Below are 16,228 nucleotides of genomic sequence, written 5' to 3'. Positions count from 1 at the left end.
TGGGAGACTGTGGACAAGATTGCCCTGTCTCCCTTCTCCCCTACCCCAAGGGATGAGATGTCTGGGGTTATGGAATTAACCAGCCAAACTGGGATTAAAGGCTCAAGGCATCTTAGGGCCTGCTGAGTGGATTGGATGCAGGGAATGTACAGTTGGTGCTGTCAGGTGGCCAGTGCATAACTGGACACAGACTTTCAGGACCTGTGTGAAATGGAGACGGGGAAGGGGCAACCTTGAATGGGGCTAGATGGCAGATACCGTCTCAGACAGGCCTCAGGTAGGGAGGTTCAGGAATAGAGAAGAGAGGACTTAAAGGTGGGGCTTTGGAGGGGTGTGGGCTGGAGGACGTAGACTGGGGAGGAAGGGATGGGATACAGGGGTAGGCTGGGCCAGAGGAGGGAGGGGCGTCTCAGGATATGCTCAGCACCCGCATGATGTTGGTGTAGCCGGAGCCAGGTCGCCAGCCTGTCACCACAATCACCAGGTCTCCAACACGGAGGAAGCCACGGAGCTTTCCTTGGGGAGGGAAAGAAAACAAGACATCGGACAGGCGTGGTGGCTCACACCTGTAATCCTGCACTTTGGGAAGCCAAGGTGGGCAGATCACCTGAGATCAGGAGTTTGAGACCAGCTTGGCCAACATGGTGAAACCTTGTCTCTACTAAAAATATAAAAATTAGCTGGGTGTGGTGGCGTGTGCCTGTAATCCCAGTTACCCAGGAGGCTGAGGCAGGAGAATCACTTGAACCCAGGACCCAAGAGGTAGAGGTTGCAGTGAGCTGAGCCGAGATTGCACCACTGCACTCCAGCCTGGGCGACAGAGCAAGACTCCATCTCGAAGAAGAAGAAGAAGAAGAAGAGAAGAAGAAGAAGAAGAAGAAGAAGAAGAAGAAGAAGAAGAAGAAGAAGAAGAAGAAGAAGAAGAGGAAGAGGAAGAGGAAGAGGAAGAGGAAGAGGAAGAGGAAGAGGAAGAGGAAGAGGAAGAGGAAGAAGAAGAAGAAGAAGAAGAAGAAGAAGAAGAAGAAGAAGAAGAAGAAGAAGAAGAAGAAGAAAGAAGAAGAAGAAGAAGAAGAAGAAGAAGGGGAAGGGGAAGGGGAAGGGGAAGGGGAAGGGGAAGGGGAAGGGGAAGGGGAAGGGGAAGAAAGAAAATCAGTCATTGAAAATTAGTCATTGAGGGACTAGGCCAGCCCTGTAACGAAAACCAGCCACCACCCTCCACCACGTCAAGGCCACCCTGTAGGGAATGAGGCAGTGAAGTATGTCCCATAGGTGGCACGCAGGGAATATCACCACTGCAGTATATTAAAGGCACAAGACAGGCCGGCACGGTGGCTGACGCCTGTGATCCCAGCACTTTGGGAGGCCGAGGCAGGCAGATCATGAGGTCAGGAGATCAAGACCATCCTGGCCAACATGGTGAAACCCCGTCTCTACTAAAAATACAAAAATTAGCTGGACGTGGTGGCGCGTGCCTGTAGTGCCAGCTACTCAGGAGGCTGAGGCAGGAGAATCACTTGAACCTGGGAGGCAGAGGTTGCAGTGAGCCGAGATCGCGCCGCTGCACTCCAGCCTGGCAACAGAGCGAGACTCCATCTCAAAAAAACAAAGAATAAACAAAACTCCTAGCAGGAGTATCCGTGCTAGGACAGAGTGTGTTGCTAAGTAGCACAGCTGTCTGCCTATGTGGCTATGCTGATGGAAGAGGTGTTTATGATATGCCAGACTGATATCTCAGTCTTAGTGACTCTCACAGGGAAAACTTGGAACCACAGGAGAGAGGCAAGGCCCTTTGAGTGGGTATGGGAAGCTGGGTTGGAGGACTCCTGATATGAATGGTAGGAGTGGGTGGGGAAGGTCTAGGTAGCTCACCACTTTCAATGCCAAATTGCACCCGGCGATCTACGTCATCTGCCCAGATGGCTTCTGGAGGTTCACGGTAAAGCAAGGGGAAGACGCCTCGGCATAAGTGGACCTGGCGGGCAGCTTGGGCAGAGCGGGTGACAGCAATGACTGCTGCCCGAGGTCGGTACCGAGACAGAAGCTGGGCTGAGCTGGAGAAGGCAGAGAAGATCAGCCCAGAACAGCGAGGGAGTGGTGAACCAGGAAAGGAGAGTCTGGGTTCTGGTTCCAGGTGTCACTAACAAGCTGTGTGACCCTGAGTAAGTCATCATACTTCTCTGGGCCTTGGTGTTCTCACCTGTAAAATGAGTGTAAGAATGCCTGCCTCCCAGGCTGGGCACAGTGGCTCATGCCTATAATCCCAGCACTTTGGGAGGCCGAGGTGGGAGAATTATTTGAGCCCAGGAGTTGAAGACCAGCCTAGGCAACATAGTGAGACCCTATCTCTGTTAAAAAATAATAATAATAAAGAATGCCTGCCCTCCCTACCACACAAGAAAGATATGAGATAATAAGGATATATCGAATGAGATAATAAGGAGAAATCTCCTCAAGAAATATAAAAACTGGCCAGGCACGGTGGCTCATGCCTATAATCCCGGCAGTTTGGGAGGCCAAGGAGGGTGGATCACCTGAGGTCAAGAGTTCGAGACCAGCCTGGCCAATATGGCAAAACCCTGTCTCTACGAAAAATACAAAATATTAGCCGGGCGTGGTGGCAGGTGCCTGTAATCCCAGCTACTCGGGAGGCTGAGGCAGGAGAATCACTTGAACCTGGGAGGTGGAGGTTGTGGTGAGCCGAGATTGCACCACTGCACTCCAGCCTGAGCAACAGAGCGAGACGCCGTTCTCAAAAGAAACAACAACAACAACAACAACAAAGTATAAAACCCTTTTGAGAATGTGCATTTTGTGCTTAATTTACTGTATAGATATTAGGTACTATGTAGTACCTAATATCTCTTGTTAATCCTCACAACCCCATGAAGAACAAATCATTACCTTGTCCTGTTCATGAGGAAAGACAGCAGGTGAATAGAGCTACATTTCAGAGTAAAGACTTAAACTCAGACCTACTGGGCCCTTCTGCAATACCTCAGCATTTGTAGGCTCTGTGGGCCGAACGGACTTGCCTCTGAGCCCCAGGAGCCCAAACGGCCTTGTAGCCAATGTGCCCAGTGATGCCGCTCTCCCCTTCCAGCCCCAGAAGCTCACTGGCATTCTGTATCTCCTGGCCTCCAGCTGTCATTGCTGCCTCTCCTCTTGTCTCAGGTGGACACTCTTCACCCCTGGTGACCAGACTAAACCCAGGCCTGGGGCCCATCCCAGCCTACCCCTGACCCAAATCTCCATCTGGGCATTCCCAGTGTCCCCCTCACCGGCCAGTTGTGGTCAGTACGATGATGGCAGCAGCACAGCACTTGAAGGCAGCCTCCACGGCGCCAATGGCGGTGACCTCAGTGGGATCACGGCTCAGTGGTGCTGCCCGACGTAGCTCCTCAAACAGCTGCCGGTGGTACACTGCAGCCTCTGCCTCCCGGGCAATCTGCAGGTGCCAGAATGTCAGGCTGCGAAGGGGCACTGGGGTATGGAAGGGATTTGGTTCCCTGGCCCATTTGCTTTTCATTCTGAGCTCCTACCGCATGCTGCATCTTCACGGCTTCCACAGGGAAGTTGCCTTTGGCAGTCTCCCCTGACAGCATGATGCAGTCGGCCCCATCTAGCACAGCATTGGCCACATCACTTGTCTCTGCCCTCGTTGGCCGGGGCTTGGTAATCATGCTCTCCAGCATCTGCGGGACAGCGTGGACATCAAAGATGTAGGAGTCACACCGTCACTTGAGACCCTGCCCAAGCTACTCTCTGACACCCACATTCTCAGAGTGTCCCAAAATCAAGGGTCACAGTCACAACCCCTGAAAATAGGGGTCAAAGTATATCTAACTTTATCATTTGAGGATCAAACACTTGTCAGCAAAATGTGCTATAAACCTACAGTGTGGGCCGGGCATGGTGGCTCACGCCTGTACTCCCAGCACTTTGGGAGGCCGAGGTGGGTAGATCACCTGAGGTGAGGAGTTCGAGACTAGTCCGGACAACATGATGAAACCCTGCCACTACTAAAAATACAAAAAGTAGCCTGGTGTGGTGGTGGTAACTGTAATCCCAGCTACTTGGGAGGCTGAGGCAGGAGAATTGCTTGAACCCAGGAGGTGGAGGTTGCAGTGAGGGAAGATTGTGCCACTGCACTCCAGCCTGGATGACAGAGACAAAACAAAACAAAACAAAACAAACCCTTACAGTATGGGTATTCATCCACAGTTGTCCCTAAAACCCACAAAGTGCCGAACCTCAAGGGCTCACTCCAGACCTGTGTGGCACAGACAACAGGCTTGCCCGCCAAGTTGCAGCGCCCAATCATCATCTTCTGAGCCAGAAAAACCTTCTCTGCTGGAATCTCGATGCCTAGGTCCCCCCGTGCCACCATGATGCCATCGCTCACCTCCAGGATTTCATCAAACCTGAGAGGTTGGGAAAATCAGGGCCGAGGCAGAAAGCCAGGAGATGCCAGGCAGAGGCAGGCGGGAGAAGAAAGGTGATGGGGAATAGCGACAGGGCCGAAGGGGAACAGAGCCCAAGCCTCACCTCTTCACGCCTTCGTGGTTCTCAATTTTGCTGATGATCTTGATGCCCTGTCCTTCTGGCCCCAGAGCAGCCCTGACAGCAGCCACGTCGCTGGCTTTCCGCACAAAGGAGGCAAACACGATGTCCACTCCATGCTCCACCCCGAAGCGCAGGTCCCGGACGTCCTGCTCGGACAGCCCGGGCAAGTCCACCTGGGCCCCCGGCAAGTTCACGCCTTTATGGCTGCCCAGGACACCACCGTTCTCCACTTGGGTCACCAGTCCCTCTGGGCCTGAGGACATGGAGAGAGCCAGCTGCGGTCAGGGGTGAGGACGAGGCACAGTTACAGCAGAAAGGACACTGGGCTTGGACCCCCAAGAGGTCAGGAACCACGCCCTCCTCGTCTCTCCGCCCTTGTTCTGGACTCTGCCCAGAAGAGGCACAGATGGACATCCGTGGAAGAAACGACCCACCCGTAGTCCAGCCCAAACCCAGGGTGAGCGCGGAGTCTGCATGCTGGGGACTCCTGGGACAGGCTGGCAAAGACGCGTGGCCAGGGGAAGGTGTGGTCGGTCTGAGGGCTGATGGGGGAGCCAAGGAGAAGGGAATGTGCCCAGCGCACGGATGTGGTCAGGGCGGGAGGCGCGTCCGCACCGATTTTCTGGACCACTAGGGAGATGAGCCCGTCGTCAATGTAGATGCGGCCCCCCACCGGCACGACCCCGACAACATTGGGGTAGTCCACCCACACGGTGTTCGCGTTCCCCCGCGTCCGAAACGCGGGGTCCACAGTCACCAGCACCTGGGAGCCCTTCACCAGCTCCACTTCCGACTCCGGACCCTAGGGGCGGAGCCAGAGGAGACGTGAGTTCTGCGCCCCGGAGTCCGGGACCCACCCCTGCCCACGCCTGGACCCCGTCCAACTGGCGCCGCCTTTCCCGCCCCGGCCCGGCGAGTCCCAGCCCCACTGCTCACCCCCTGCAGGATCCCAGTGCGGATCTCCGGTCCCTTGGTGTCCAGGGCGATGGCCACGGGCCGGTAGCCGAGCGGGGAAGCTGCAAAGCTCTCCACCGCCTCCCGGACGTTGGCGATGGACTCAGCGTGGTACTGGGGGAGGGAGCGGAGCAAGGGTTTCAGGGGAAGGTGGCCAGGACCTCGAGGCATCCTCCTGCCCCACCCACCGCCCGGCGGCCCGTCCTGCACCTCGTGGGAGCCGTGGGAGAAATTGAGTCGCGCAATGTTCATCCCGGCCTTGATCATCTCCTTGAGGCGCTCCACGGAGCGAGATGCCGGCCCTAGAACCAGAAATTCACGTTCAGACAACATTCCCCCAGAACATGAGAGGCAACCAAACCCAACCCATTACCACTCTGAGAAGGCCCCGCGCCACAAGAGTCCTGTTACCTGACCTTTATTCCCTGATGCAATCCCTGCTCACTGATCACAGACTCTGCTTCCCTCTCCAGCAAACATCCGTTCCCTTGGGGAGACGGCATTGTGGAAGTAGGAGGGGAGTGCCCTCCGCCAGGCCTGAGGTCATTGTGTGGGCATGTGATGTATGTAAGTGCTGCTTGCCCAGCTACCCCAGGGTATGGGGTGTAGGGCAGGGGCTGGGAGCCAGGTGAGGGCGTTTGGGTGCGGGGTTTTAGAGCTAGGAGGCCTCATGGACTGAGGAGAGCTGAGTTCTATCCCACGCCAGCGCTGCTATGGGGCAGCTGCTAGCTGAGCGCAGGTTGGCTCATTCTCTGGTCCCTATCTGTCTTCCCACTTGTGCACTAGATCTCCTCCTTCTCACCTGCTCAAGGACATAGATTCAGCCATTCTGTGGTCCTCTGTGACACCCATGTTTTCCTTTTCTTTTTTTTTTCTTCTTTCTTTCTTTCTTTCTTTCTTTCTTTCTTTCTTTCTTTCTTTCTTTCTTTCTTTCTTTCCTTCCTTCTTTCCTTCTTTCCTTCTTTCCTTCTTTCCTTCTTTCCTTCTTTCCTTCTTTCCTTCTTTCCTTCTTTCCTTCTTTCCTTCTTTCCTTCTTTCCTTCTTTCCTTCTTTCTTTCTTTCTTTCTTTCTTTCTTTCTTTCTTTCTTTCTTTCTTTCTTTCTTTCTTTCTTTCTTTCTTTTTTTTGAGACAGAGGGAGTTTTGCTCTTGTCACCCAGGCTGGAGTGCAGTGGCAGCATCTCTGCTCACTGCAACCTCTGCCTCCCCGGTTCAGGCAATTATCCTGCCTCAGCCTCCTGAGTAGCTGGGATTACAGGCGTGCACCACCACACCTGGCTAATTTTTTTGTATTTTCATTAGAGAAGGGGTTTCACCATGTTGGCCAGGCTGGTCTTGAACTCCTGACCTCAGGTGATCCACCCACCTCCGCCTCCCAAAGTGCTGGGATTACAGGTGTGAGCCACCTCGCCCAGCCATGTTTTCCTTTTTTACTGGATCATCCCCATCAGCATGTAAACCTACTGTTATTTCTTTCATCATTTAAAAAAAAATTCTAGGCCAGGCACGGTGGCTCATGCCTGTAATCCCAGCACTTTGGGAGGCCGAGATGGGCAGGTCAGGAGGTCAGGAGATCGAGACCATCCTGGCTAACACGGTGAAACCCCGTCTCTACTAAAAAATACAAAAAAAAACTAGCTGGGCGAGGTGGTGGGCGCCTGTAGTCCCAGCTACTGGGGAGGCTGAGGCAGGAGAATGGCGTGAACCCGGGAGGCGGAGCTTGCAGTGAGCTGAGATCCGGCCACTGCACTCCAGCCTGGGCACATAGTGAGACTCCGTGTCAAAAAAAAAGAAAAAAAAATTATCTTAATCCCCTGGTTTCCCCTCAGTCCCAGTTTTTGCTCTCTCTTGCAGCAAAACTCATTGCAAGAGTTATCTGTACTTGCTGCCTCCAGTTCCCCTCCCCCATTCTCCCTTGAACCCACCCCACTCAGGCGCTGGCCTCCATCTCTCCACTGCATCTGTTCTTGTCAAGGTCACCAAGAACCTCTGTGTTGTTGCTCAATGTAATGCTCAGTGCTCAGTCCTCCTCTATTGGCCCATCAGCAGCCTGGACATACATCCCTCTTTGACACACTGTCTTCACCTGACCTCCAGGACCACACCCTCTCTTGGTTGACTCCTACCTCACTAGCTGCTCCTTCCCAGTCTCCTTTCCTTGTTCCTCCCCTTAACATTAGATGATACCTTGTTCTCTTCTCTGTCATTTCACCTATACTCCTTTGGTGATCTCAACTAGTCTCATGGCTTGAGATACCATCTATATGTAGCCAACTCCCAAGTGTCTCTCCAATCCAGACCTTTCTCCCAAACCCAGAGTTGTGTCCCTGACTGCCCCCTCTCTATCACACTTGGATGGCTAATATGCATCTCAGACTTAACATGTCCCAAGTGAACTTCTGCTCTCTCCCGAACCCCTTCCACCACAGTCTTTCCTGCTCAGTAGATAATGCATTGTTGCAGTTCCTCATGGCAAAAACCTCAGAGTCACCTGTCACCTTTGACTCCTTTCTTTCTCGCCCTCACTCCCTACCCCATATCCAGTCAATCAGCAAATCCTGTCAGCTCTACCTGCAAAATAGATTCAGAATCTGACCACTTCTCACCACCTCTCTGCCGCCAACTGGTCTGAGACAGAAATACTGCAGGGCACCCTTCCCCCCACCCTCCATCTATTTTCAGTGCAGCAGCAGGGGAGGGGAGGTTCTATTAAAACATAAATAAGAGCTTGTCATTCCCCTGCTCAAAACCCTGCAGCAGTTTCTCATTTCACTTGGAGGAAAACGCAACTCAAATTCTAAAAATGGCCTACAAAGCCCCACCTGATCTTCCTCTCCCTGCAGTCTCTTCATGTCTGCTGCTCTTTCCGCTTGATGGTTTTTAGCTCTTCTAACCTCCTTGACTTAGGCCTTGGCACTGACTGGTCCTTCTTCCTGCAATTCTCCTCCCCAGATCTCTGCATGGCTAATTCTCTCATCTCCTTCAAGTCTTCCCTTAGGTCTCATTTTCTCAATAATGGGTACCTGACCTCCCTATTTAGGGCTGCAACTTGCCTTCACCCTTGTACCCCTGATGCCCTTACCATACTTGATTTCTTTCCCCATAGCACTTATAACTTTCACCTTTTCTTTCTTTTCTTTTCTTTTTTTTTTTTTGAAACGGAGTCTCGCTCTGTCGCCCAGGCTGGAGTGCAGTGGCCGGATCTCAGCTCACTGCAAGCTCCGCCTCCTGGGTTCATGCCATTCTCCTGCCTCAGCCTCCCGAGTAACTACAGGCACCCGCCACCTCGCCCGGCTAGTTTTTTGTATTTTTTTTAGTAGAGACGGGGTTTCACCGTGTTAGCCAGGATGGTCTCGATCTCCTGACCTCGTGATCCGCCCGACTCGGCCTCCCAAAGTGCTGGGATTACAGGCTTGAGGCACCGTGCCCGGCCTGTTTTTTTTTTTTTTTTTTAGACGGAATTTCGCTCTGTCACCAGGCTGGAGGACAGTGGCACCATCTCTGCTCACTGCAATCTCCGCCTTCCGGTTCAAGCAATTCTCCTGCCTCAGCTTTCTGAGTAGCTGAGACTACAGGCATGCACCACCACGCACAGCTAATTTTTGTATTTTTAGTAGAGATGGGGTTTCACCATGTTGGCCAGGATGGTCTCAATCTCTTGACCTCGTGATCCGTCTGCCTCCGCCCCCCAAAGTGCTGGGATTACAGGCATGAACCACCGCGCCTGGCCATTTTCTTTCTTTTTTTTTTTAAGACAGAATTTTGCTCTTGTTGCCCAAACTGGAGTTCAATGGCGTGATCTCGGCTCACTGCAACCTCCGCCTCCCAGGTTCAAGCGATTCCCCCGCCTCAGCCTCTTGAGTAGCTGGGATTAAAGACACATGCCACCATCCCTGGCTGATTTTTTGTATTTTTAGTAGAAACAGGGTTTCACCATGTTAGCCAGGCTGGTCTCGAACTTCTGACCTCAGGTGATCCACCTGCCTCAGCCTCCCAAAGTGCTGGGATTATAGGCGTGAGCCACTTTGCCCAGCCAACTTTCTTTCTCTTTCTTTCTTTTCCTTCCTTCCCTCCCTCCCTCCCTCCCTCCCTCCCTCCGTCCCTCCCTTCTTTCTTTCTTTCTTTCTTTCTTTCTTTCTTTCTTTCTTTCTTTCTTTCTTTCTTTCTTTCTTTCTTTCTTTCTTTCTTTCTTTCTTTCTTTCTTTCTTTCTTTCTTTTTCTTTTTTCTGACAGGTTCTCATCTGTCACCTAGGCTGGAGTACAGTGGCTTGATCATGACTTACTGCAGTCTTGACCTCCTGGGCTTAAGTGATCCTCCCGCCTCAGCCTCCTGAATAGCTGGAACTACAGGCGTGCACCACCACACCCAACTAATTTTTGTATTTTTTGTAGAGATAGGTTTTGCCATGTTGCCCAGACTGGTCTCAAACTCCTGGGCTCAAGCAATCTGCCAAACTTGGTCTCCTAAAGTGCTGGGATTACAGGCATGAGCCACTGAGCCCAGCCCACTTTTATTTATTTATTTATTTATTTATTTATTTATTTATTTATTTTTGAGATGGAGTGTTTCTCTTGTTGCCCAGGCTGGAGTGCAATGGTGCGATCTCGGCTCACCACAACCTCCCCCTCCTGGGTTCAAGCGATTCTCCTGCCTTAGCCTTCTGAGTAGCTGGGATTGCAGGCATGCGCCGCCATGCCTGGCTATTTTGTATTTTTAGTAGAGACAGGGTTTCTCCATGTTGGTCAGGCTGGTCTCAAACTCCTGACCTCAGGTGATCTGCCCGCCTTGGCCTCCCAAAGTGCTGGGATTACAGGCATGAGCCACTGTGCTCGGCCTCACTTTCTAACGGAATAAATAATTTACTTATTTTAAATAATTTATTGTGCTTACTATTTATTGTCACACCAGCTAGACTGTCAGCTCCCCAAGGGTAGGGTTTTTTGTCTGTTTCTTTCACTGATCTACTCCCAGGGCCCAAAATCTTGTCTACTATATGCTCAACAAATTTTCATTGAATGGATGACTGTGTCAAACATGGAGAAGTCTCAAAGGAGACAAAAGATGAAGAAGCACCTCAAGAAACACCGGTAGGCTCTGTGAGGCTGCAGGGGATGGGAGTGTTTACCGATGGTGGCGATGATGCTGGTACTGCGAGCAGCCACGGGCTCGGAGTCAATGTCCAGTAGGCAGAGGTGTTCCAGGAAGGTGTCTGCCATAGCAGCTGGCAGCTGCTGCTGCTGGAAGAAGGCAGTGCCCAGCTCCTGGGTCAGTTGGGCCACACTAGCCCGCCGAAGATACCCCGCTGGCCCTGTGGTAGAAGGGGACACAGGGACTGCATGTCACCTACCCTTCCTCCCCATGCCTTCATCTCTCAGCATACCCTCTATTCCTTCCCTTCTTATGAGCTGGGCATCATGCATATATTATCTTATTATGTCACAAGGATCCTATAAAGCAGGTACTGTTAAATGTTCTATAGTTATCCAATTTTATGGATAAAGAAACAGAGACTGAGAAAGATGAAATAAATGGTCCAAGATCATACAGCTTTTAAGTATGTATCAGCTAGGATTCAAATCTAGGTCTGATGAACTCTAGCCCAAGTTCTTGACCACTCAATTATACTGACCCCACACAACCCAGGACCCCCCAACCTGCAACTACTGATGCCCCTCAACCCCACCACCCCTTGATGTCTAGTCCCCAGCAGCCTGTCCCTATGCAGGCCCAGAATCACCCAGTTCCTGCTCCGAAGGTCTCTGTTTTCTCCCTTCTGACCCCTGGCTACTGGCTGGCTTCCCCACCCCATCCTCTGAGTCTCCCAGACCTCTCAAAGCTGCTACAGACCCAGAGGTCCCTGTAGCTTGACCCAGCCCAGTTCAGAGGAGCCCCCCATTCCAGCCACACCTTCCATACCACTGCACACCTCTCTGGGTCTCCCTCTTAGTGGGTCTGCTCCACACTGTTGGGTTGTCAGAGGCATGAGACCCAGCTGGGCTGGGGATCAGTTCTGCAGACTGGTTAAAGTGTCACCAGTGTCTCCTATTCCACTGGAAGCCCTGTATGCCAGGGGCCAGAGTCCAGGAACCACGGGAGTGCCCCGTGGCTTACATGTTGCGGCTCTGGCCTGCCTATAGGACCTGGAAAAGACCCATGCCAGGGTCCATAATTTAACACAAGGGAGGTTCTGAAGAACTTATGTGTCTCTCCAAAACCCACCTAGCCAGTGGCTGATATGGATCATTTATACCCTCCACCCTGGCTCCTAGTTTCCACCTCATTTTCCTCCTGTGTTCCATGGCTTCTGCTTTCTTACCTCCTGGAGCTCCAATCAGGATGGACTTGGCTAAGTCTCTTTGGGACTTAGAGACCCATGACCAGCGCTGCAGGGATGGTATGTTCTCCTGGATCGACATGCTTTCCGTGTGGGCCTGGGGCTGCGGGGCCGTGGAATGAGATGGGGAGGATGACAAAACTGCCGGTCTTATCTAAGGGAGCCAGAGAAGAGAAAAGGGGCACACCCAGTAGGCCACCCTGTCCCCACAGAGTCCCTGCCCCAGAACTGCCTGCTCTCTGCCCTCATCTCCTGGCATTTCCTTTCATCCATTGTTCCTGATAAATTTTCAATCCATTCATACTGTCTAGTCAACCACGTGAATAGATATACATATATATTTTTTGTCATTCGTATGGCCCCCTTTTCTTTGTACTTTGCTGAAGTTAGCCCTAGTGAATCCAGGGAGCAGGGGCTATAGGGTGGGGCTGGAGCCTGAAGAAAGGCGAAAGGGATCACTGTGATAGTATGTTGGGGGGAGGGTCACCCAGTTCTGCCCACTTTTTTTCTCTGTCTCAACCAAGAAATGCAGAGTGCCTTCACCACTCTGTAACCTGGCCAGCTGCACGTTTTTGCCTACAGGTTTGAACCCAAGATGGTACGCTGAACATTCCCAGACACTGATAAACTTGATTAGGTTGTTGCTGGAAACACTGAAAGATCGACTATTTTGCTAAACTTATAGACGTCTACCCCCAGGGACATTTTCTTTCCTCCCTTCCTTCCTTCCTTCTTTCTTTTCTTTTCTTTCTTTTTTTTTTTTTTTTTGACAGAGTCTCACTCTGTCCCCCAGGCTGGAGTGCAGTGGCGCAATCTCAGCTCACTGCAACCTCTGCCTCCTGGGTTCAAGCAATCCTCCTGCCTCAGCCTCCCGAGTAGCTGGGATTACAGATTGTGCACCACTATGCCCAGCTAATTTTTTTTCTTTATCTTTTTTTTTTTTTTTTGAGACAGAGTCTGGCTCTGTTGCTCAGGTTGGAGTGCAGTGGTGCGATCTTGGCTCACTGCAACCTCTGCCTCCTGGGTTCAAGTGATTCTCCTGTCTCAGTCTCCTGAGTAGCTGGGATTACAGGCACGCGCCACCACACCTGGCTAATTTTTGTATTTTTAGTAGAGACGGGATTTCACCATGTTGGTCAGGCTGGTCTCGAACTCTTGACGTTGAGATCCACCCGCCTCGGCCTCCCAAAGTGCTGGGATTACAGGTGTGAGCCACTGCACCTGACCTAATTTTTGTATTTTTTTTGTAAAGACGGGGTTTCACCGTGTTGGCCAGGCTGGACTCCAACTCCTGGCCTCAAGTATCCACCAGCCTCAGCCTCTCAAACTGCTGGGATTACAGGTGTGAGCCACCATGCCCAGACTTTCTTTCTTCTTTCTTTCTTTCTTTTTTTAAAGGGTCTTACTCTGTCACCCTGGCTGGAGTGCACTGGTGTGATCATGGCTCACTGTAGCCTTGACCTCCTGGGCTCAAAAGATCCTCCCACCTCAGCCTCCCAAGTAGCCGGTACTACAGGTATGCACCACCATGCCTGGTAACTTTTTAAATTTTTATTTATTACAAATATTTTTTTTCCTTTCTTTCCACAGGTGATGACTTTTTATTTTTGTGGAGACTGGTGTCACTCTGTTGCCCAGGTTGGTCTTGAACACCTATGCTCAAGTGGTCCTCCTGCCTTGGTCTCCCAAAGTGCCAGGATTACAAGTGTGAGCCATAGTACTGGCCTCAAATTTCTTAAACACTCCTATAAACACCATATCCTGAACCCCTCCTTGAGAACATACCTGGGTAGAACACCCATTGTCCACAGCAAGGATGTGCAGCAGCTGTTCTGTAGGTAAGTTCCCCTAATGTCTGCTTTGGCCTGATTGCCCTGGCATTTAGCACTTCACTCACTGGAATCCCAACCAGCCTCATCTTGGGATGGTTTGGGGCATCCTTTGGGAGAGCTGCCCTGATGCCAGCTGTGGGTTCAGCTGATACTAACTGGTGGGATTCTCTGGAAGGGCTTTGAAAGCATCATCATCATCGTAGCATTCATTAGTTACCATGTGCCCATTCCCCACTGTCCAATCTTTATCAAACACGTACTCTATATCAGGCCCTAAGGACACACTGGTGAGCAAAACAGACAGGGCCTTTGCCCTCTGTGAGATTTACAGTATAGCGGGGAGACAGACTACGAACAAATATCAGAGAAATAAATATGGAACTACAAACCTTGCAAGTGCTACTAAGTAATCGATCAGGGTGCTGGAACACAGAAGCCAGTGGGAGAAGAGAGAGGGTGTATTTTATTTTATTTATTTATTTTGGAAGCGGAGTTTTGCTCTTATCACCTAGGCCGGAGTGCAGTGGCACGATCTCAGCTCACTGCAACCTCTGCCTCTGGGGTTCAAGCGATTCTCATGCCTCAGCTTCCCGAGTAGCTGGGATTACAGGTGCGCATCACCACGCTCGGCCTCGAGGATGTATTTTAGACAAGATGAGATGGTTGAGGAAGTCTTCTTCGAAGTGATTATTTTGCAGCTGAAATTTGAAGGATGAGGAGGAACCAGTGGGGACAAATGGAGGAAGGGGTTTTCCACAGTGCGGGGCGGGGGACAGAAATAATATATGCCAAGGCTCTGAGGAAGAAAAAGCTTGGCACCAAGGAGACAAAGAGCTGCAATGAGGTTGCGTGCCTGGAGTGCAGGGTCGTGGCCCATGGTGAAGGTAGGGGACCTGAGCACGATCTTGTGATGTGGTGGGTTTACCCAGGGGATGGACATGATCCAATTGATGGTTTAGGTCCCTTCTGTTGCTGGGTAAAGAATAGATGGTAGCCAGGTGTGGTGGCTCATGCCTGTAATCCCAGCACTTTGGGAGGCCAAGGCAGGTGGATCACCTGAGATCAGGAGTTTGAGACCAGCCTGGCTAACATGGTGAAACCCTGTCTCTACTAAAAATACAAAAAATTAGCCGGGTGTGGTGGTGCGCACCTGTAATCCCAGCTACTCAGGAGGCTGAGGCAGGAGAATCACTTGAATCCGGGAGGCGGAGGTTTCAGTGAGTCAAGATCACGCCATTGCACTCCAGCCTGGGCAACAAGAGCAAAACACCGTCTCAAAAAAAAAAAAAAAAAAAAGAATACATGGTAGGTACAGGTAGACCTACTATGGGCTTAGAAAGAATCTTGGTGGTAGGTGATCTAGCATGTTGGCAGTGAAGATGAAGAGAGGGGGACGGCTTGGAGATGCATTTTGGAGAAGAGCCAGCAAAGTGGAACAGCAAAACAGCCATGGAGAGGGTGGCTTCTAGCATCAAGGAGTCTGGCTTGAGCAGTTGGGTAGATGGTAGTGCCACTAACTGAGACTACGGAGGAAATAGGTTTGAAGTAGGGGGAAATTCAAGCTTTCTGTTTTGACAGGCTAAATTTGAGAAGCCAGTTAATCATCAAAATCCATAGTCAGACAGTTGGAGCTGTTCATCGAGCACACTTCCTGTGTGCTGGAACAGCGTTCGTGCCTCATGGACCGTCCCCTTTTATCATTGTGACAACCTAGAAAGAAGGTAGGATCAACAGGCTGTTTTACAGATGAGGGAACTGGGCCATAGCAAGGTTCCTTCTCCACTCTGCTGTGGGGCCAGGAGGCTGAAGGCTTTGCAGAGTGGCATCTGTAGGGTTTGGAGAGTGGCATCCATAGGAGATGAGACGGAGAGGGTGAGGTTGAGCATCTACCTCCCCAGCTGCCCCCTGTGAGGATTCTAGGGACCATTCTCTCCCTATGCCTTGGACCCTTACAGGAGTAAAGAAGCCCACTGTTATTAGATCTGGGGTAATGCACTATCCCTTGTGGTTTACCAACACCCTGCCCATTCCTTTGTATAACTCTGTTATGAAACACCTTCAAATTATTCAGTTTGAGAGAATTCTTTATTTCCTGAAGAAATCCTACCCGATACACTTGTCTGATACTAAAAGTCTTGTCAGGAGTGGAGCTGGGATTCAGGCCCAGAGAGTAGAGCTCCAGAGCCCGAGTTGTAACCACTAAGCTCCATGCCTGCCCCTTGGGACTGTTTCAGTGGCTGGGAAGGGGAGAAGTCTGTGACTCTGGAGTTGGAAAAGAGACAGATAGTAGGGAGGACTTCCTAGGGGAAATGAGCATGGGGTCTCATCTCTCTGTATATAGAAGACAGAACACATAAAGAGGGACAAAATGTGAAGCCAGAGAGAATGTGGTAGACTTCAGGGACTGGGGATCCAGGCCTTGTGCTTGTGGTGTTGGGAGAGACATGGGACTTTGGGCCTTTAAGGATGGTCTGGCATTATTTTGTTTTTGATACAGGGCCTTCCTCTGTAGCCCAGGCTGGAATGCAGTATCATGATCTCTGCTC

At 51.3% G+C, this 16,228-nt stretch overlaps 1 protein-coding gene across 1 annotated transcript; it reads right to left on the bottom strand.

The window, feature by feature from the left end:
• Positions 1-89: 89 nt before the first annotated feature.
• On the bottom strand, positions 90-11,968 carry PKLR (pyruvate kinase L/R). The gene is made up of 11 exons (XM_010359667.2): positions 11,833-11,968; positions 10,642-10,824; positions 5,728-5,819; positions 5,500-5,631; positions 5,179-5,365; positions 4,546-4,816; positions 4,271-4,421; positions 3,540-3,692; positions 3,279-3,445; positions 1,870-2,051; positions 90-516 (listed from the first exon to the last, which is right to left on the bottom strand). The coding sequence occupies exons 1-11, from the start codon at positions 11,930-11,932 to the stop codon at positions 410-412; spliced, it is 1,725 nt and encodes a 574-aa protein (XP_010357969.1). The 5' UTR covers positions 11,933-11,968; the 3' UTR covers positions 90-409.
• Between the last annotated feature and the right edge of the window lie 4,260 nt (positions 11,969-16,228).

Source organism: Rhinopithecus roxellana, chromosome 8 (assembly GCF_007565055.1).
Source record: "Rhinopithecus roxellana isolate Shanxi Qingling chromosome 8, ASM756505v1, whole genome shotgun sequence".
NCBI lineage: Eukaryota > Metazoa > Chordata > Mammalia > Primates > Cercopithecidae > Rhinopithecus > Rhinopithecus roxellana.
This window is presented reverse-complemented; position numbering and strand designations above follow the sequence as displayed.